The sequence below is a fragment of the Melospiza melodia genome, chromosome 5 (genome assembly GCF_035770615.1).
Source record: "Melospiza melodia melodia isolate bMelMel2 chromosome 5, bMelMel2.pri, whole genome shotgun sequence".
NCBI classification, from domain to species: Eukaryota; Metazoa; Chordata; class Aves; order Passeriformes; family Passerellidae; genus Melospiza; species Melospiza melodia.
Window position 1 is genome coordinate 89753981 of NC_086198.1, and position 20210 is coordinate 89774190.

The 20210-nt window shown below is 56.8% G+C and overlaps 2 protein-coding genes across 2 annotated transcripts; one reads left to right on the plus strand and one right to left on the minus strand.

Annotated features, from left to right (window-relative positions):
- Positions 1–377: 377 nt before the first annotated feature.
- Positions 378–16114, minus strand: CCT7 (chaperonin containing TCP1 subunit 7). The gene is made up of 12 exons (XM_063157768.1): positions 15995–16114; positions 14329–14482; positions 12765–12871; positions 11963–12088; positions 10956–11008; positions 9238–9409; positions 8112–8276; positions 7131–7319; positions 6548–6645; positions 5783–5915; positions 4136–4342; positions 378–1377 (listed from the first exon to the last, which is right to left on the minus strand). Exons 1-12 carry the CDS (start codon positions 15998–16000, stop codon positions 1147–1149), a joined length of 1641 nt encoding a protein of 546 aa, XP_063013838.1. The 5' UTR covers positions 16001–16114; the 3' UTR covers positions 378–1146.
- Positions 16115–16256: 142 nt separating this feature from the next.
- PRADC1 (protease associated domain containing 1) lies at positions 16257–20011 on the plus strand. Its single transcript, XM_063157771.1, has 5 exons — positions 16257–16338; positions 17501–17601; positions 17897–18006; positions 18636–18803; positions 19498–20011. Exons 1-5 carry the CDS (start codon positions 16287–16289, stop codon positions 19616–19618), a joined length of 552 nt encoding a protein of 183 aa, XP_063013841.1. The 5' UTR covers positions 16257–16286; the 3' UTR covers positions 19619–20011.
- Positions 20012–20210: the final 199 nt, after the last annotated feature.

A 20210-nucleotide genomic window follows, 5' to 3' on the forward strand; every position in this document is an offset into this window, starting at 1 on the left:
AACACCTGTAACCCAGCAGACCCAAGTCTCCCCTCATTCTCCCAGCACCATTTTCCTGTTTGAGTCCCCCCAAATGCCTGGATCCATCCTTGGAGCAGTCACACAGCGGCTGCCCAAACCTCCTTCCATGAAGCAAAGTGGAAAATGGAAATGCCCCACTGAGCAGAGCCAATTAAAATGTCACTGAGCAATATCTGAGAGCACACACGGGGTGCTCCATCCTAGAAGCACTCCTGGGCTGTGCCTGGAGTGTGCCCTGCTCTGCAGCACAGCATCTGCTTTGAAACAAGGCCAAAACCAGCCTGAAAGGTTCATTTCTAACCCCAGTCCTGAGACCTCCCCGTGTGGAATGAAGCAGAGAAGAGGCCAAGACCAAGTGCCACTGAGACCAACTCGTTTTATTGTGGTGGAGCCTGGCTTCAAACTGCCCAGCAGAACAAAACACAAACCAGTATAAATAGGCCCCAGAGCCTGCCTGTGCTGGCTCCAGCCTGGGGGAGGGAATGCTCCTGAGGAGGGAAGGGTCCCCAGGAGAGAAGGAGCCTGGGGAAGGAAGGGTCCTGAGGAGGGAAGGCTCCCGAGGGAATGCCCAGGCCAGTGAGGCAGCGCCAGGCAGGGCAGCTCCAGGGCTGCAGCTGCCAGTGCCAGGAGCTGCCTGTGCCTGCCCCCAGCCCAGGGCTGGCAGCTCTCTGCAGGGGCAGGAGCAGCCATGGATCCCCGCAGGTTTCCAGGAGCTCTCAGTGGCTGTGGGGCTGGCAGCTCTCTGCAGGGGCAGAGCAGCTGCTGATCCCCGTGGGTTTCCAGCTCTCAGTGGCTGTGGGGCTGTCACCCTTGGCCAGGGGAAGGAGCAGCTGCTCAGTGCCCATGGGGCTGCCAGCCCTGGCCAGGGAAGGAGCAGCTGCTCATCCCACTGGGTTTCTTGGGGCCCTCAGTGGCTGTGGGGCCGGGCTCTCTGCAGGAGCAGAGCAGCAGCTGGTTCCCCCAGGTTTCCAGGAGCTCTCAGTGGCTGTGGGGCTGTCACCCTTGGCCAGGGAAGGAGCAGCTGCCAATCCCCGTGGGTTTCCAGGAGCTTTCGGTGGCTGTGGGGCCGCCAGCCCCGGGAAGGGGAAGGAGCAGCTGCCGATCCCCGTGGGTTTCCAGGAGCTCTCAGTGGTTGTGGGGCCGGGCACGGGCACGGCCGCGGGCCCCGGCAGCCCCGGCAGGCTCCACGCTGGAGCGCGGGTTGCGGATGGTCTCGTCCACGGACACGATGAGGCACGCGGCCTCCGAGGCGGCCGTCAGAGCGTTGATGCGCACCACGGCCGGCTCCCACACGCACGCCTGGAAATTGTCAGCGATGTCCTCGTTGGTCACGTCCACGCCGTACCACATCCCGCCCTGGGGACAGACAGACAGAGGGACAGGTCAGTGCCACATCCTGCCCTGGGGACAGACAGACAGAGGGACAGGTCAGTGCCACATCCTGCCCTGGGGACAGACAGAGGGACAGGTCAGTGCCACATCCCGCTCTGGGGACAGACAGACAGAGGGACAGGTCAGTGCCACATCCCGCTCTGGGGACAGACAGAGGGACAGGTCAGTGCCACATCCTGCCCTGGGGACAGACAGAGGGACAGGTCAGTGCCACAGGCTGCTCTGGGGACAGACAGAGGGACAGATCAGTGACAAAGGCTGCTCTGAGGGACAGAGGGGACAGGGATCAGTGCCACATTCCTCTCTGAGGGACAGGGATCAGTGCCACAGCCTGTCCTGAGGGACAGAGGGACAGGTCAGTGCCACAGGCTGCTCTGGGGACAGACCAGTGACAAAGGCTGCTCTGAGGGACAGAGGGGACAGGGATCAGTGCCACATCCTGTCCTGAGGGACAGAGGGACAGGTCAGTGCCACATCCTGCTCTGGGGACAGACAGAGGGACAGGTCAGTGCCACATCCCGCTCTGGGGACAGACAGAGGGACAGGTCAGTGCCACAAGCTGCTCTGGGGACAGACAGAGGGACAGGTCAGTGCCACAGGCTGCTCTGAGGGACAGAGAGACAGGGATCAGTGCCACATCCCTCTCTGAGGGACAGATCAGTGCCACATCCTGTCCTGAGGGACAGATCAGTGCCACAGCCTGCTCTGGGGACAGACAGAGGGACAGGTCAGTGCCACATCCCGCTCTGGGGACAGACAGAGGGACAGGTCAGTGCCACATCCTGCCCTGGGGACAGACAGAGGGACAGGTCAGTGCCACAGGCTGCTCTGGGGACAGACAGAGGGACAGATCAGTGACAAAGGCTGCTCTGAGGGACAGAGGGACAGAGATCAGTGCCACATCCCACCCTGGGGGACAGAGAGACAGGATCAGTGCCACATCCTGCTCTGAGAGACAGAGGGACAGGGATTGGTGCCAGATTCCACTCTGAGGGACAGCGATCAGTGCCACATCCTGCTGAGGGACAGAGGGAACAGGGATCAGTGCCATATCCTGCCCTGAGGGACAGAGGGACACAGTGTCCCATCCCACTCTGAGAGGGCAGAGGGGACAGAGGGGACAAAGGGGACAGGGACTGGTCATGGGGCTGGGTAGGACTTGGGCCAGGCAAAGGTGAAGGGAGAGGCTGGAGCCTCCCTCATGTTCCACGGTGAGGAAAACACAAGAAACCCAAGCTGAGCAGCCTTTGCTTTCAGCCACCAGTGCCAGCAGTGCCTCATGAAGAGGAGGCTCCTTCCAGTTTGGGATCACAGAGTCACTGAGGCTGGAAAAGCCCTCCCAGACCATCCAGTCCCAGCTGTGCCCCATCCCCACCTCGTCCCCAGCCCAGAGCCCTGAGTGCCACCTCCAGCTCTCCCCTGGACACCTCCAGGGATGGGGACTCCAAACCTCCCTGGGCAGCCCTGCCATGAAGCTGCAGGAGCCTCCCAGGCCTGACTCCCCTCTGCTGCTGCCTCACTGCCTGCTTCTGCACCCTCATTTTGGGGCACCCTCCAAGCCCCACACCAGCAGCAGGCTGAAACTGCTGGGAGTGACAGAACCCAAGGGACACCCTCCAAGCCCTGGAGCTGTGATCTCCACAAGACCTTCAGCCTGCAGCTCCTGTGTAAAATGCTCAGCTCAGCCAGCTCCTGCACTCTGCTTCCTTAAATGTTTAACACAGCAGCTCCTTCCTGACAAATGATGAGTTTTTAAGGAGCAAATCAGAACTCCCAGCTCAGGAAGTCACCTGACAGCTGGGATCAAAGGGAAATCAGCTCCTTTCCATTTATAGCCACCTGTGCCAGGCCCACACCTGATGTGAAACAAACATGGTGCTTAATCAAAGGGGACACGGCTCCAACACAGGCTCAGCTGAGCTACACCAGCTCTGACAGGCTCCAGGAGGGAACTGGGGACAAAGGAACCACACACACACACACACACTGCCTCTGGGATGCCTGCCGGTCTGAGGCTGAAAGATGCAGCTGAGGGTGTGTATTCTATTGCACCTCTCAGAGGTGGGGCAGTTATCTGCTGTTCATTGGGCAATTTTCTTTATCTCTTCCACAACCAACCCTCCCTCCAGGAAATAATGTCTGTTAATGGGGCATTAATTATTAATTATTGGCTGTGAGTGTCCCTGCATGGCTGATCCAATCCCAGCATCCCATGGGGAGATGCTCCGCCCAGGGGAGGAGCCAAGCATTCCTACCTGGATCCAATCTGAGCTTTGGGACACCCCAGCAGCCTTTGCCCCCTGCATTCCCAGAGGAGCAGCTTTCTGCTGCCCTGCATTGCCAGAGGGAGCCCAGGCCCATCTCCAGCAGCCCTGGAGCTGCAGAGGAAAACTCCCCCCTTGTGCAGGATCCCTGCTGCAGCAGAGCCACAGCTGGCACTGCAGGAGGGCTGAGCCCCCATGGGATGGGGCTGGGACACCGCCCTGACACACAGGGGGCCAGGTCCATTTCTAATTCTGTCAGGGTTGTTTTGTACTATTGCACTTGTATTTTTAATTTCCCTAGTAAAGAACCGTTATTTCTATTAGCATATCTTCACCTGAGAACCCTTTAATTTCAAAAATACAATAATTTGGAGGGAGGGGGTTTGCATTTTCCATTCAGGGCAAGTCCCTGCCGTCCCCAGCAGCCACCTGTCTGGTCAGGCAGACCCCAGCCGTACCTGGGCGTGCTTGGCACGCAGCTTGTTGAGGATGTTGGTGGCGTCGAAGCCGGCGTTGTCGCACAGCTGCCGGGGGATGATCTCCAGGGCCTTGGCGTAGGCGCCGATCAGCAGCTGCTGCTTGCCCGGGATGGTGCGCGAGTAATCCCGCAGGAACTTGGAGAGCTCCATCTCGATGGCGCCGCCGCCCGCCACCACCGAGTCGTTCTGCAGGGAGGGACAGGCACAGCACAGGGCTCTGTCAGGGCTCTGCAGGCTCCTGGCAATGCACAGCCCATGGCAATGCACAGCCCTGCCAGATCAGAGCAATCCACAGCCCGTGGCAATGCACAGCCCTTCCAGATCAGAGCAATCCACAGCCCGTGGCAATGCACAGCCCTGCCAGATCAGAGCAATCCACAGCCCATGGCAATGCACAGCCCTGCCAGCTCAGAGCAATGCACAGCTCCTAGCAATGCACAGCCCTGCAGGCATGGCAAGGCACAGCCCTGCCAGCCCACGGCAATGCACAGCCCTGCCAGCCCACAGCAATGCACAGCCCTTCCAGCACAGAGCAATCCACAGCAGATGGCAATGCACAGCCCTGCAGGCTCCTGGCAATGCACAGTCCTGCCAGCCCACAGCAATGCACTGCCCTGCCAGCCTATGGCAATGCACAGCCCTGCAGGCTCCTGGCAATGCACAGTCCATGGCAGGCAATGCACAGCCCTGCCAGATCCTAGCAATGCACAGCCCTGCAGGCTCTGGACAATGCACAGCTCTGACTGCCCATGGCAATGCACAGCCCTGCCAGCCCACAGCCCCGCCAGCCCACAGCCCTGGTGCTGCTGTCCCTGAGACAGTCTGACAGCAGCAGCAGGGACACACCAAGAACCTCCAGTGGCAGCTCCAGCAGCTCAGCCCAGCTGTGCACAGGAAAAGGGGGGTTTCGGGACACTACACCCAAAGGGAGGGATGGCAGCTCATTCAGGCCAGGGAAGCTTCCTCACTCTCATAAAGTGTCCAAAACTAAAGATAATGGCAGTAGCACCTTGCAGCTCAGTTCTGCTTTTTCAAGAGGAAGATCAGGACGTTCTTTCTAGAAGCAACAGCTCCAAAACTCCTGACATGCTTCTCCCCAGCCCCTCAGGACATGCAGCCTCAGAGATGCTTTTAACCAGAAACCCTTCCTACAGCAACACGTTTTTGTGTAACCCAGAAACATCCACAGCTTGGCAGTGTGACCCAGGATCAAACACACATCCAGAGAGACCCTGGACTTCTCTTGGTGCCCCCAGCCTGCCCTCAGAGCCAGGGGACTGTCATGCCTTCAGACTGGGCACCGAGAGAGGGGCAAGGGGCTCTATGGGCATGGACACACATGTTCCATCAATCTGCTGTTCCAGCTCCTGAAGCTCCACCCAGTACAGCCAGAAACTTGCTCCCTTTAAGGTGGAGAATAGAGCAAGCACAAGGCACAGCTGCACAGAAGTGCAGGCAGAACCCAAGCATGCCTGGAGAGCAGCTGCAAACACTGCCAGAGCCATGGTGAGCCAGCCAAGGAACTGCACTCGAGTGACTCCACGGGATGTGCTCCCTGTGCAGAGCCCTCAGCCAAGCTCTGGTGTGTGAGGTGTGCAGGGAGGGCAGGGCAGGGGCCAGACTCACCTTGATGGCCCTCCTGACGATCATGATGGCATCGTGCAGGGAGCGCTCGGTCTCCTCCATGAACTGCTCGGCGCCCCCGCGCAGGATGATGGTGCACGTCTTGGCCTTGGGGCAGCCCGTGAAAAAGTTGTACCTGCCACAGGGAGGGTGGGCATGGAGAAGCTGCTGCATTGTGGGACAGAGCCAGCCCTGCAGCCATGTCCCTCTCACAGCCCCTAGGGACCAAGGAGGAGCAGGGCAAGGGAAGACAGAAGTGACATTCCAGATAATCCAGGAAAATCCGTTCTCTTCCTGCTGCCAGGGGCTCACACTGAACTGGTGCTCCCAGTTTGCACTTGGCAGGAGCACAGAGGGCAGCAGCCAGCCCCAAACAAAACTGGAAAGACCCCAGGGTACCATCCCCAGCTTCTCCTGCACTGACAGGGAAGGGTCAAGCTGGAACATGACAGAAGAGCCACAATCAACCCCAAAATATGGCAGTTTTCCATTACAAATGTGACAGTACCACTGTGCTTTTTACAAGGCACTGCAGAATAAACACGTGTTTTTAAAAGCTTTTAGAAGAGGTAGGATCTCTTGCTCCTGCCCACTCCCCCAGCCTCAAAAAGCAGCTTCTGGCTACAATAAAATATACATTTTCTAACAACCTTCTTTTCATCTCAACAGCTTGAGAGATGTTGACACTGCCAATGCTTTGACCCCAACTTTTCCACCTGCTATGAGAGGGCTTGCACAGCACCACAGGTTTGCAGCTGGTGTTTTTACCTCTCTCCCCCAATCTGGGTCTCCTCAAAGAGCTCACAGCGGCCCAGCACATCATCTGACAGGGCATTGACACTGGTCTGGATGGATCCCCCACAGGCCTGCAGGGAATGGGGACAAACATGGAATTAGCACTGCTGACAGCCCACACCAACCTCCCAGCAGGCTCCACTCTCCAGGGACAGCCCAGATGCTGAGCTGGTGCAAACCCATCCTGCAGATTCAGGAAAACACTGCTCCCTCCTTCCCTTCTCATGGATCCAGGCCAACCCTCAACAGCAAAATAAATTTATGCAGCTTCAAGGTGCTGACTCACAGGCTCCAGAGTCCAGGAGATACACAAAGAAAGCTCAGGAAAAAACCCACTCATGAGGGAACAGGGAAGAACTCGGGAAAATAAATCTCTACTGATGCACTGATCAGATCTTTATGTGTAACACCAGGCTGCCAGGGTGTGAGTGCTCACCCCACGAGGAACAGCCTTGTCCTTTCAAACCCTTGTGAGGAGCAGTGAGAGCAGTTTGGGAATGCCCAGCCTGGGGTGCCAGAACTTTCCAAAGGCTTTCCTCAAGACAGGGGAGCTCACCATCATGGTCCTCTTGAGATCCTCCTCGGGGACACGGCCGGCACAGAACATGTCCCTGTCTGCGAAGTACTGCGTGGCCACGTCCCCAATGGGCAGCTTGGACAGCACCACCTTGGCCCCTGACTTGTGGATTTTGTCCAGTTTGTCATACAGGATGTTCCACTCTGCATCCACGATGGCCTGGTAGTCCTGGAGGAGGACAGGGGACAGGTGTTCCTGTGCCAGGGGATGCCCCACGCGCAGCCCTGGCACAGAGTCACGAGGGAGGGCCCTGTCCCGTGGCACTGCCCAATGGCTGCTGCAGCCCCAGGAGCTCCTGCAGCTCTCCAGGCATGCTGGGTCAGCTGGCCTTGCAAGGCCCAAGGCAATCACCCAGAGCTGGTGGCCCAGCACAGCTGGGGCACAGGGACAGCTCACCAACGTGTCCTGACCCTGCTGTGCTTCCCAGCCTGCTGGAGCCCGGGCAGCACAGCCCACCAGGTGTTTGCAAAGGTGAAGGACGGGCAAAGGCAAACTCATTTATCATGGAATGGTTTGGGTGGGAAAGGATGTCTTAAAGCCCCTCCAGTGCCAACACCTGCCAGGGCAGGGACACCTTCCACTATCCCAGGTGGCTCCAAGCCCCATCTAAACTCACCTTGACACTCCCAGTGATGGGGCAGCCACAGCTAATCTGGGAACTCCATCCCAGCCCCTGCCCACCCTCCCAGCCAGCAATTCCTTGCCAAGATCCCAGCCCAATCTCCCCTTTCCCAATGGGAGCCATTCCCTGGCTCCTGTCCCTGCAGGCCTTGTCCCCAGTCCCTCTGCAGCTCTCCTGGAGCCCCTTCAGGGACTCTGAGGATTCCCTGGAGTTTTCCCTTCTCCAGGGGAGCATTCCCAGCTCTCCAGCCTGGCTCCAGCCCTCCCATCTCACCCCTCCCAGGGGATGAGCAGCCCCAGGTGGGACAGGAGAAGGAAGCAGGCCAGGGGAGCTCTTACCTCCACTGTGTTGACTCTGACCTCGGCGTTGTCCTTCTCAGCCTTGAGCTCCAGCTCCACGTTGAGCAGGGCGATTTTGGGGGACTGGTACTTCTTGGGCTGCATCTCAAAGCCAGCGTAGGAGAAGGTTTTCTTAAAGGCAACTCCAGCCACCAGCTGTGAGTCCTGGAACACAGGGATTTGCCTCAGGCTCAGCCCCCAAGGCTTCCTGCACAGGGTTAATAACAACTCCCACAGGACACTCCCTGCTCCAGAGACCTCATTTACAAAGCCTTCCCTGCACTGTCTCCTTTGATTAACCCACTTTTAGAGGAAATGAGCAACAAGCACTTCTTTCAGCTCACAAAAGCAGCTTCCTCTCTACCCCTCAAAACTCCACAGCCAAAACCTCCTCACACAACCTGAAGATCAAGGAACAGAGCCCTCAGTTCTCTCCCTGATCTCTCTCCCATTCCTCCCCTTTGAACTTTTGGATATTTCTCATCCACAGCCTCACTGGGGGCTGGTTTTTGCTCTGGTTTGTCTTTCCAAGCTCCACCACCACGTCCTGGATTTTCTGCAGCAGGACAGCCCTGTCCAACACCATTCCCTGGCATGAGCTCCTTGATTTCCTGGGTGAAGAAATCAGGATCTGAATCTCCCTCCAAACAGGGGTTGTGTACAATCCCCTACCACATATCCAGGTGCAGTCCCAGACACAACAGGTTCTCCAGCACTGAAGCATAAACCACACATCCCACCTGCCCTGCCCACCACTGAATCAGCTTCATGAGGTTTGCCTTGCATTTTCCCCATCCCAGTAATCCTACATGCAACCAGGGTTTTGGATCCAGAAGTAACAAAGACTTCTCACAAAAAAAAAAAAAAAATTGTAGAGAGATAGATGGAATTTCATCAGTAACAACTTTTGCTGCAGTGAGGTGAGGAGTGTATTTAGCTCAAAGACCAGAAATCCTACCTATGGAAAAGAAACCCTGCTGAGCTTCCTTCTCACACCAGCAGCTTTGCTCCACTCTGGGAATTCCCCAGCAGGCACTGTCAAGCTAGGCTGCACTTCTGCTAGAGGCAAGGCACCACCAGAGCTGGGATCTGTCTCCCACCCCTTCAGGAAGGCTCCAGCACTTACTTCCAGAGCTCCTCCTTGCACCTTCTTTATCCCGATCATCTTGAGCTGCAACAAGTCATCCAACATCATCACAGCATCTACAACCATCTTGGAGAAAAACTCCTTGCTCTGGGAGATGAGCTTGGAGCTCAGGGCTGTGGCTGCACACTTTTCCAGGAGACTCCTCTGCTCACTGCAGGAAGGGAAGGAAAGGAAAAACAAAGGTTTGGTCACCTGCCAGACCTTTTCACAAGCCCCAAACACCGTACGTGGCTTTGTCAATCACAGCTTTGGTTGGAAAATAACTTTAAGATAATTCAGTCCAGCACTGCCAAGGCCACCAGTGCCCCATGTCCCCAGGTGCCACAGCCACAGGGCTCTGAAATCCCTGCAGGGATGGGGACTCCAGCTCTGCCCTTTCCATGAGCAATTTCCCCACTGTCCACCCGGACCCTCCCCTGAGGCCGTTCCCTCTGCTCCTGTCCCTGTTCCCTGGAGCAGAGCCCGACCCCCCGGCTGTGCCCTCCTGGCAGGAGCTGTGCAGAGCCACAAGGGCCCCCTGAGCCTCCTTTGCTCCAGGCTGAGCCCCTGCCCAGCTCCCTCAGGGATTCTCCAGCCCCTGCCAGCTCCCTCAGGGATTCTGCAGCCCCTGCCCAGCTCCCTCAGGGATTGTGCAGCCCCTTCCCAGCTCCCTCAGGGATTGTGCAGCCCCTTCCCAGCTCCCTCAGGGATTGTGCAGCCCCTTCCCAGCTCCGTTCCCTGCCCTGGCCACACTCCAGCCCCTCAGGGTCTGTCTTGTCATGAGGGGCCCAAAATCCCCTCTGACACAGGCAAAGATCAGCTCCCTCCTGTCCATGGGGAGAACGAGGCACAAATCCCAGACTGACAAATCCCAATCTCCTTTCTAGAGCTCAAGCATCAGCCCAGCACTGACAAAGCTGACTGACTTTCATGCACCTAAAACCAGAAAAGAGCAGGAGCTTTCCTTCATCACAAGGCAGGAAGATGTTCCTGAAACCCTCCAAAGGCAGGATTCACATTCCCTGAAGTACTAACTCAGGTAATACACGTGCAGCAGTGGGTGACACAGAGACACCAGGGAGATGTGGATCCAGCTGCCAGGCTCTGTCTGTCCCCCATGGGAACCACTCTATTTCCAATCACAGGACCACATTTGTTTTTTTTTATTTTTTCCAGAATTTTTTAAGAATTTGGTTTGGACAACCCATTTTGGTTTATTCAAGATGCTTATGCAGTTGAAATATTTCTAATTAACTGCAGGTATCAGCAAGGTCAAGTGGACAAGAGTTTAAAATCCAGGGAGAAAAGCAACTCCAGTATTCTCAGCTCAGCTGAAGGGATCACTGCTATGAGCTATCTGCCTTGGTGTGTGACAGCTAAAAGGAGATCTGATCCTCAGGGAATGCTGAGATTTAACACTGCCACTAACTGCAGCAAGAGCTCCAAGAGTCCACAGCAGCAAAAAAGAAATCAGGCCACTTATTTTGGTGCCCAGCTTCCTCCATGAGCACTGGGAAGCACTGCCCTACATCATCCCTGCAGCCAGGTGGGAGCACAGCACTGCCCCTGCAGGGGCAGGGAATTCCAGGGGAACTGGGAATAACCCCTGGTGGGGCTGCAGGTCCCAGGAAATGTCAGCCAGAGCCACAGAATGCAGGAGCACCCTCACAGCAGTCAGAGCCCAGAGCACAACCAGGTCACCTCTAAGGAGAACTTACTCTTTATCCTCTTTCTTCACAGAGACAGCAATGTCTTTGATCTTGTTCACAGCCTGGCAAAAAGGCAACAGCTGGATTAATGATTTATGCTCCAACCTCTCTCTTTGTGTTTTATCTTTTGTTCTCGGCACCAACGTCACTGAAGCTCCAAGTGTTTAATTATTCCACCCCTGCCAGTACAATAGTTCCAAGGGATACACCAATATCTGAGGAGGGGGAGGAGGCTCAGAGCTGCTCTGCTGCTTCTGCTTTCAGCAGAGACCCTGGGAATCAAAGGGCTATTGAGGAGTGAACCTCCAAAAATCAGCTTAATGGGACCAAGAGGCTCCAGGAAACACACAGGTTACTAAGAAGCAGCAGAGAACAGGAGGAGCAGGGGAATAGGAAATGAGTTTTGACATTTATTCCTTGGGAGAAAACCCAAAGGAAGAGAGAGCACTCCAGAGGCAGGGACTGCTAACAGCAGGCCTGGCACAGGAGGGGCAGTGCTGCTGGCAGGGGGCAGCAGAGATGGCTGCTGGCACTCCCCACGCTGTCACAGACATTTTATGAAAAATCCTTTCCTTAGGATTTTTTCTCCTGAGAAGCTGGGAGGCCTCAGGAACAAAATGTAAACAATGGTTATCTGCTGCTGTGGAATGCAACAGGTGCATCTGTGATTGGTCTCATGTGGTTGTTTCTAATTAATGGCCAATCACAGTCAGCTGGCTCAGACTCTGTCCAAGACACAAGCTTTTGTTATCACTCTTGGCTATTCTATTCTTAGCCAGCCTTCTGATGAAATCCTTTCTTCTATTCTTTTAGTATAGTTTTAATGTAATATATATGATAAAATAATAAATCAGCCTTCTGAAACAGAGTCAGATCCAGGTCTCTTCCCTCATCCTAAGACCCCTGTGAACACCGTCACACCCATTCCCCAGTGGGCTGTCCCTGGCCCTGGCAGGGTGTCCCTGGCCCTGGGGCTGCCACACCTGTCCCCAGGGAGCCGTGTCCCTGTGCCTCACCAGCTGGGTGGCCGTGCGGAAGGCGCGGATGATGATCTGGGGATGGAGCCCCTCCTCCACGTAGGGCTTCACCTGCTTCAGGAACTCAGCTGCCAGCAGGGTCACAGATGTGGTGCCATCACCCACCTGCAGGGACAGGGGACACTGTGTCACACCCATGCTGTGACATCCTCATGCTGTGTCACCCCCACGCTGTGCCACCACCTGAGAGCCGCTGCAAAACCACTCCAGAGCCTCCAGGGAAACCAGAGCTCAGGATTTTCTCTGCTCACAGATTTGTGGCTGAATTCCTCAGTGATTCAGAGTGGTCTGGGTGGGAAGAGACCTCAAAGCTCATCCAGTGCCACTCTTTGCCATGGGCAGGGACACCTTCTGCCATCCAACATTGCTCCAAACCCCGCTGAACCTGGTCTTGGGCACTGCCAGCGATCCAGGGGCAGCCACAGCAAATCTGGGAATTCCAGCCCAGCCCCTGCCCACCCTCCCAGCCAGCAATTCCTTGCCAAGATCCCAGCCCAATCTCCCCTTTCCCAGTGGGAGCCATTCCCTGGCTCCTGTCCCTGCAGGCCTTGTCCCCAGTCCCTCTCCAGCTCTCCTGGAGCCCCTTCAGGGACTCTGAGGATTCCCTGGATTTTTCCCTTCTCCAGGGGAACATTCCCAGCTCTGCCAGCCTAGCTCCAGAGCAGGCAGAACAAACCCCAGCACTCCCAGAGCAATTCCAGAGCTGACACTGAGCCAGGACAGCAGTGGCACTCAGGCTGCTCCCTGTTCACCCCCAGGCACAGCCAGGCTCCCCTCCCACCTCGGCATCCTGGGACTTGGCAATGTCCACCAAGGTCTTGGCGGCCGGGTGCACGACGTCCAGCAGCTTCAGGATGGTGGCCCCGTCGTTGGAGATGGTGGCTTTGCCTGGGGTTCATGGAGAAAAGGAAGTTAGAGGCAGCTTTATACCAACAGGGGCAAGCCCTGTCTCTGGGGGCTCTCAGGAGATCCCAGCAGGTTCCTCTGCTCCACCAGAACTGAGTCCTGTCAGCCCATTTCTGGAGCAAGTTCAGTGAAGTCAGTCTGAGAGCAGAACAACTTTCCACACCAACAAAGGTTTGGAATTCACTTCCCTCTTCTCAAAGGCCTCCCCAGACAGATAAAACCATATTCTAGTCTGAGACTCTCATGAACAAAGAGCCTAGAAATCATATTAGTTATCATAGGAGAAATTTAAATCAAATTATCCTTTTGAACAAGGATTTATTACAGTTTCTATCTGTAAAAACTATTTAAAGACAATACTAAGCCTTTTCACTCCACCCTTCAGCAACAAAAATAATAAATAATGAGTTTGGTGACTTCATACAAGTCTTTTCAGAGTGATGGCAAAGCTCATCTCTTAAATCACTCTCAAAAAAAAAAAGTTTAAAAATCAACCCAGGAACATCCACTGACCTCACACTCAGTCACAACTGCTGAGTAACTCCACAGGTGTCATGAGCCTCACTTGAAAATAGAGATGACCAAAAATGCCTGAAGCAAGGTTCAAGCCTTTCTGCTTCTCCTGTCTGGCACAGACTTACACTGGATGCATTCAGCTGATGCCTCAGGTTTGAGCTTTTCTATTTTTCACATTCTGTGCTGCTTTAGTGTGTGGGTCTGGAGTTCACATACGGGGATGGAGAGCTCTGTGCACAGAGCAGGGAGACAAAACAATTCCTGCTCCAGCTGGGCACCAAGGACAAATGACCCAAATCTCAAGAGCACAAACACCATGGGCTGGAGAGAGAAAAACAAGCAGGGTGGGACTGCATGGGCTAAAGCTGCAATGGGACAATGAACTGCAAGGTGCAAATGGAGCAGAACTGATCACAGTGACAGATCCCCGGAGCGCTCGTGCATTTTGGGACCATTTTGGGTCATCCTGGGTTCCTTTTGGGACCATTTTGGGTACTCTTGGGTTCATTTTGGGACCATTTTGGGTCATCTTGGGTTCATTTTGGGACCATTTTGGTTCATCTTGGATGCAGCCCTGGCTGGGCTCTTGTGCTGCCCAAGGTGGATCCATTGAGCAGATCCTTTTAATAAATTCCTGCTTTATTCTTTAACTCTGGTCTCTGTCCTATGGCAGCCTTCACAAGGCACCACATCCCCTGACTCTGCATCTCCCCAGGGGAGCAATCAGGGAATTCTCAGGCTGGACTGGCAATCCTCCTGCCTCCTACAGGGCACAATGAGGTGTTGTAGTGACACTGAGAGTCACAGTCTCACTCTGCTGTGAGAGCCGAGCCTGGCAGGGGCTGGGGCTGCCCCAGATGGGTTTGAGTGCCCCAGATGGCCCAGCCAGGCTCAGTGGTGCCCAGCACACACACCATACCCACCCCTGTCATCCACGATGAGCTTGTCCATGCCGCGCGGGCCCAGCGTGGTGCGCACGGCCTCGGCGATCACCTGGCAGGCGTTGATGTTGCTGACCAGCTGCGGGATGCCCTGCGAGGTGTCCGTGCCCTCCTTCAGCAGGATAACCGGTGTTGGCTGCAGGGGAGCACAGCACAGCTGTTAGCCTGAGCCCAGGGACCCACAGAGAACTCCTGACAGCCCACAAGACAGGAGAGTGCAGGAACAAGGCCAAAAATACAGACTCGGTGTAATTCCTCTGCCCCACACCACCCTGCTGCTTTCCACTGCTCCCACAGCACTGGGAATTCAAAAGTGCTCCACCACAGGCTCAGGGATACACAGGGACTGTCCCAAAACCAGCGGGGGTTCTTTGGGGCAGAACCACTGAGGTTGTGGCCTGGACGAGACAGAGCGTGCAGGAACTACAGAGACACTGAGGAACCAAACAAGTCTGGCTGGTGGAAGCACCAGAGCAGCTGTGGCTGCCCCTGCATCCCTGGCAGTGCCCAAGGCCAGGTTGGACATTGGGGCTGGAGCAGCCTGGACAGTGGGAGGTGTCCTTGCCATGGCACGGGTGGCACTGGATGGGATTTAAGGTCCCTTCCAACCCAAACGATCCCATGAGTGCTGCACCCATCTCACAGGCAGAGCTCAGGCAAAGCCCAAACACTGCCCAAATTTGGGATGCACTGGCACAGAACAGCTGCTGGGAGGCACAGAGCAGAACTGAACTGTGCTTGGTGCACTGAGGGGCACAGGCACAATAAAAGGAGCTACTGCACAGATTCAGTGATGGGCACAAAGAACATCCTTGGGATCTGCAGCATCCCTCCTAGGAGGAGCTGGGCCTGCTTAGGCTGCAGAAGGGAAGGCTAGAGGGATCCCATCAATCCATACACATCTCTCTGAGGCAGTGCCAAGAGGTTGGTGCCAGACTCTTTTTGGTGATGCTCAGTAACAGGACATCAATTAAAACACAGGAAGTTCCACCTCAACACGAGGAAGAACTTCTTGCCACGGAGGGTGACAGAGCCCTGGGACAGCTGCACAGGGAGGGCCTGGAGTGTCCCCCTAGAGACATCCCAAACCCACCTGGAGACACTCCTGTGTCACCTGCTCCAGGTGACCCTGCCTGGGCAGGGGGTAGAGCCGAATAATCTCCAGCCCTGACTATTCTGTCACCCCTGAAACTCGGAAAGATTCTGTGGAATAAACCGCACAGCTTTCCTCCACACCCAGCAGAGCAGGAACCCCAAGGGAAAAGGACCCGTTTGTCCCCGGGGAAACCAGGCTGGACACACCTCCCGCATCACCGCGGGGCCGGAGCCGGAGGGGGCTGCGGGGGCAGGACCGGGCCGGGGGGAGGCTCCGGAGCGGGACGGAGCTCGGGGCTGCCCGCTGCCCGCTCCCGTCCCTGCAGCCCGCGCAGCCCGCGCAGCCCGCGCAGCCCGGCTCCGGCTCCAGCGGGCGCGGCACTGCCCGGGTACCGCCAGGCCTGCGCGCCGGGGCGGCTCCATCCGCGCGGCCCGGCCCGCCGTGACCCCGCCACAGGCGCTCCCTGGGGCCCGGGGGGAGCGCCCCGGCCCGGGCAGAGCGGCGGGACGCGGGGACAGCGGCGGATGGCGGCGGATGGCGCGAGTCACTCACCATCATCGCGGCGGCTGCTCGCTCCCGGCCCCCCACAATGCACCGCGCACGCCCAGAACCTTCCCGGGGGCGGGCCGGGGAGGGATCACAATGTGGCAGGGAGGGAAGAGGGCGCGCAGCGTGCGGAAATGTAATGGATCACTGTTTGGCAGCGAGCGCCGCGGTGACAGCGAGCTGCCCGCGCCGGCTCGCGCGTGATTGATGGCGGCACAGACCAATAGGAAGGAGCGCGGTGAGCTCCTCCGCCAATGTGGGGCGCGGGGCGGGCCGGTGGGCGGGGCGTGGCGCAGCCATGCTGCTCTGGCTCTGGCTCTGGCTCTGCGTCTGCTGCTGGCCGGCCCGCGGTGAGTGAGGGACGGAGGGAGGCACGGAGCGGAGACAGCGCCCGGGCCGGGCTGCCACCACCCGCACCCCGCACCCGCACCGCGAACACACCCCGGGCATCCCGGCCCGGCCGCCTCCCCGCTCGGCGCACCGCCATCCCGGTGTATTTCCCTTCCCGGCAGCCCGGCCCTGTTGCGGTTCCCTTGCTGTGTCTGTATCCCGGTGTATTTCCCCTGCTGTGTCTGTATCCCCGTGGATTTCCCCTCCCGTGTCGGTATCCCGGTGTATTTCCCCTCCCGGCAGCCCGGCCCCGCTGCAGTTCATCTCCTGTGTCTGTATCCCAGTGTATTTCCTTTCCTGTGTCTGCATCCCAGTGTATTTCCCCTCCCGTCTCTGCATCCCGGTGTATTTCCCCTGCCGTGTCCGTATCCCGGTGTATTTCCCCTCCCGGCAGCCCGGTCCCATTGCGGTTCCTCTCCTGTACCCGTTTCGGAGTACGGGGACATTTCCCCTCGCTGTGCCCCCACACCATCGCATTTCTCCTCCCACATCCCAATCTGGGTGCATTTCACATCCTACATCCCAATCCAGATGCATTTCACCTCCTGCATCGCAATGTGCGTGCATTTCCCCCCCTGCATCCTGCTGCAATTCCCTCGGTGCAGCTCGACCTGGTTGCATTTCCCCTCCTGCACCCCAATCCGGATGCATTTCTTCTCGCTGGGGTCTGAGCCCCTTGCATTTCCCCTCTGATCCAGGTACATTTCCCATCACTGCTCCCCAGCTCCATTGTATTTCCTGCTGGATCCTCATCCAAGTGCATTTTCCCTCCCATTTGTCATCCTGGTGGGTTTTCCCTGTGTTCCCCACGGTCTGCATGCCTATCACCCCTCTCCCCTCCATGGTCCAGCAGCATTTTCCCCTTGAGCACCCCAGTCCCTGTGCTTTTCTCATACCAATCCCCTCTCACCCCCTGGGAACTGCCACATCTGCCCTTGGAACACCCCAAAACCTTTGGGGCATTTGGGTCCTGAGCCCAGCCAGGATTTGGCTTTGCTGGAGGGCCTGTTCTCTCCCCCATGGTTCAGGAGTGACAACTGACAAAAGTCAGAGACTTTTCCCCTTTTTTCAGGGGTTTTGCCTCTAGTTTCCCTTGCCTCAGGTCTGTTCTTTCCCCCCCAGGATTACGCATCCATGAGTATTTGTACTTCCAAGTGCTGAGCCCTGGGGACATCCGCTACATCTTCACTGCCACCCCGGCCAAGGATTTTGGTGGCGTGTTTGTAAGTATTAAAAACTGAATTTGCCACTTTGGGTCCCTCCATCCCAATATTGCTCCTGGGTGGGACTCAGTGATTTGGGGTTTTGATTAAAATGGAGCTCATTGCTCTTCCACAAGCATCCCTCAGCAGGATTCCAGAGGTAGGGATTGGCCCTGGGGCTGGCTCTGAGTGTCCCTGAACCTGGGAGCCCAGAATCCCCCCAGAAGGATGAGCAGGGTGTGGGACAGCCCAGGTGGGCAGGGTGGGGAGGGGGAGCAGCTCCATGCCCCGGCTCACCCCTCCTGTCTCCTCGGAGAACACAAGGTACGACCAGATCCACCTGGTGCCCGCGGATCCTCCGGAGGCCTGTGGAGAGCTCAACAATGGCGTCTTCATCCAGGACCAGATCGCCTTGGTGGAGAGGGGGTAGGTCTGGCATCAGGGCACCGGCTGGGGGACCCTGCTGGGCAGGAAGGCTGCCCTGGCCACATCCCCCTGTCACCTCCAGATTCATCCTGTGGCTTCTCCCACTTAGAGAAACCAGGAAAATGCGAGGGTGTTCCTGCCCTGGAGAATTGCATCTTGTGGGTTTTAGCCTGTGACAAGGTAGAAAAAACGCTGTCTGGGTTCAGATTGAAAGAGAGTAGGTTTATATTACACAGTAGCAAAGAACTCTTCTCTGTGACAGGTTGCCCAAAAACATTCTGGATGCCTCATATCCCTGGAGGTGCCCAAGGCCAGGTTGGACACTGGGGCTTGGAGTAGCCTGGGACAGTGGAAGGTGTCCCTGCCATGGCAGGGGGTTGAACTGGATGAGCTTTAAGATCTCTTCCAAGCTAAACCATTCCAAGATTTTATTTCATGGGGGTTTTTTTTAGGAATGTGGGTGGCTTGTACCTAAAATCAGACTCAGAGGAGCAGGGTTTGGAGGGGGTGTGGAATCAGGGAGACAATCCCTAGTTTGGCTGTCTCCAGGCCAGCTCTGGCAGATGCAGGCTCTGGAGCCACCCGTGGCCACCCCAGGTTGGTGACACTGTGGTCCCTCTGTGCCACAGGGGCTGCTCGTTCCTGTCCAAGACACGAGTGATCCAGGAGCACGGCGGGCGGGCCATCATCATCGCCGACAACGCCTACGACAATGACAGCTTCTACATCGAGATGATCCAGGACAGCTCCCGGCGCACGGCCGACATCCCCGCGCTCTTCCTGCTGGGCAGGGACGGGTACGTGACAGGGTGGGACAGCTCTCTGCTGGGCAGGGACGGTATGTGACAGGGTGGGACAGCTCTCTGCTGGGCAGGGACGGGTACGTGACAGGGTGGGACAGCTCTCTGCTGGGCAGGGACGGGTACGTGACAGGGTGGGACAGCTCTCCCTGCTGGGCAAGGATAGGTACATGCTGAGCTGCTTTCCCGGGTGGGACAGCTCTCCCTGCTGGGCAGGGACAGATATGTGCCCAGCTGCTTTCCAGGGTGGGACAGCTCACAAACAGCCGAGTGACAGCCTTGCCCCACACAGCAGGGAGATTCAGTTCTGTTAATTTAGGGTGCTCAAGGGGAAGGGGAAAATAGTGCTGGACCATGGAGGGGAGAGGGGTGATAGGCACGCAGACCAAGGGGAACACAGGGGAAATGCACCAGAATCACAAATGGGAAGGAAAATGCACTTGGATTAGGATGCAGCAGGAAATGCAATGGAGCTGGGGTGCAGTGATGGGAAATTTACCTGGATCAGAGGGGAAATGCAAGGGGCTCAGACCCCAGTGAGAGGAAATGCTGAAATGTAGTAATTAATCAAGTTGGGTTCAGTCCTGGTTCCTGGGCAGAGTTGGAGCTGGGCTGTGGTTTGTGCTGGGGTCTGGCTGTGCCCTCCCAGCCCTGGCAGCTTGGGAACAGCTGTCACCCCTCCATCCCCCAGGTACATGATCAGGCGCTCCCTGGAGCAGCACGGGCTCCCCTGGGCCGTCATCTCCATTCCTGTCAACGTCACCAGCATTCCCACCTACGAGATGATGCAGCCCCCCTGGACCTTCTGGTAGCAGCAGAAGGCTGTGATGGATCAAGGACTTCCTGGTGCATCCCAGGGTTTGCCCTAAGGACCAGGTCTGAGGAAAGGATCCCAACATGCTCCAGAGATCCTGCTGGACTCGGCCACAGGGAGATCTTTCTGCTGGCACCGGTGTGTGGCAAGGGCAAACACCAATGCCAGGAGGAACCTTGAGCCTGGCACCGAGCTGGGACTGTGTGGGAGGGAGGTGAGGGCCCAGAGCACTTCCCTGGAAATATTTGACCTTGTGCTGCTGATCTGGAGGGATGCAGGACTGGCAGGGATGGGGGGAGAGCGATACAGGCTTGGTCTGTACCAGCAGGGCTCACCTGATGTCTGTATATTTTTGTCTGAGCTAATGAAGTCTGAGTAAGTTTTAGAGAAAGGGAAGTTTCTGTTTTATTTCCAGCAATCAGCAGATGAAGGGATAAATTTAATCCTTAGATTTTTTCCTAGTAAAATTCTCCAAGTACCTCCTGCAGATGGGGCAGGGCTCAGTCAGAGCCTCATGGGACAGCACAGCCTCTAGCAGGGGTGGGCTGGTCACAAATCCAGAGCCCACACTTGCACAGGTGTCTGTTCCT

Excerpts from the sequence above, each read along its gene's own strand:
- CCT7 (XM_063157768.1), bottom strand. Across the intron at positions 12,089-12,764 it reads CCAAGTCCCAGGATGCCGAG|GTGGGTGATGGCACCACATC; the intron begins GTGGGAGGGGAG and ends CTGTCCCTGCAG. Across the intron at positions 5,916-6,547 it reads ACCCAGATTGGGGGAGAGAG|GTACAACTTTTTCACGGGCT; the intron begins GTAAAAACACCA and ends TCCCTGTGGCAG.
- PRADC1 (XM_063157771.1), top strand. The coding sequence starts at position 16,287 with ATGCTGCTCTGGCTCTGGCTCTGGCTCTGCGTCTGCTGCTGGCCGGCC. Across the intron at positions 16,339-17,500 it reads CTGCTGCTGGCCGGCCCGCG|GATTACGCATCCATGAGTAT; the intron begins GTGAGTGAGGGA and ends TTTCCCCCCCAG. Across the intron at positions 17,602-17,896 it reads AGGATTTTGGTGGCGTGTTT|AACACAAGGTACGACCAGAT; the intron begins GTAAGTATTAAA and ends GTCTCCTCGGAG.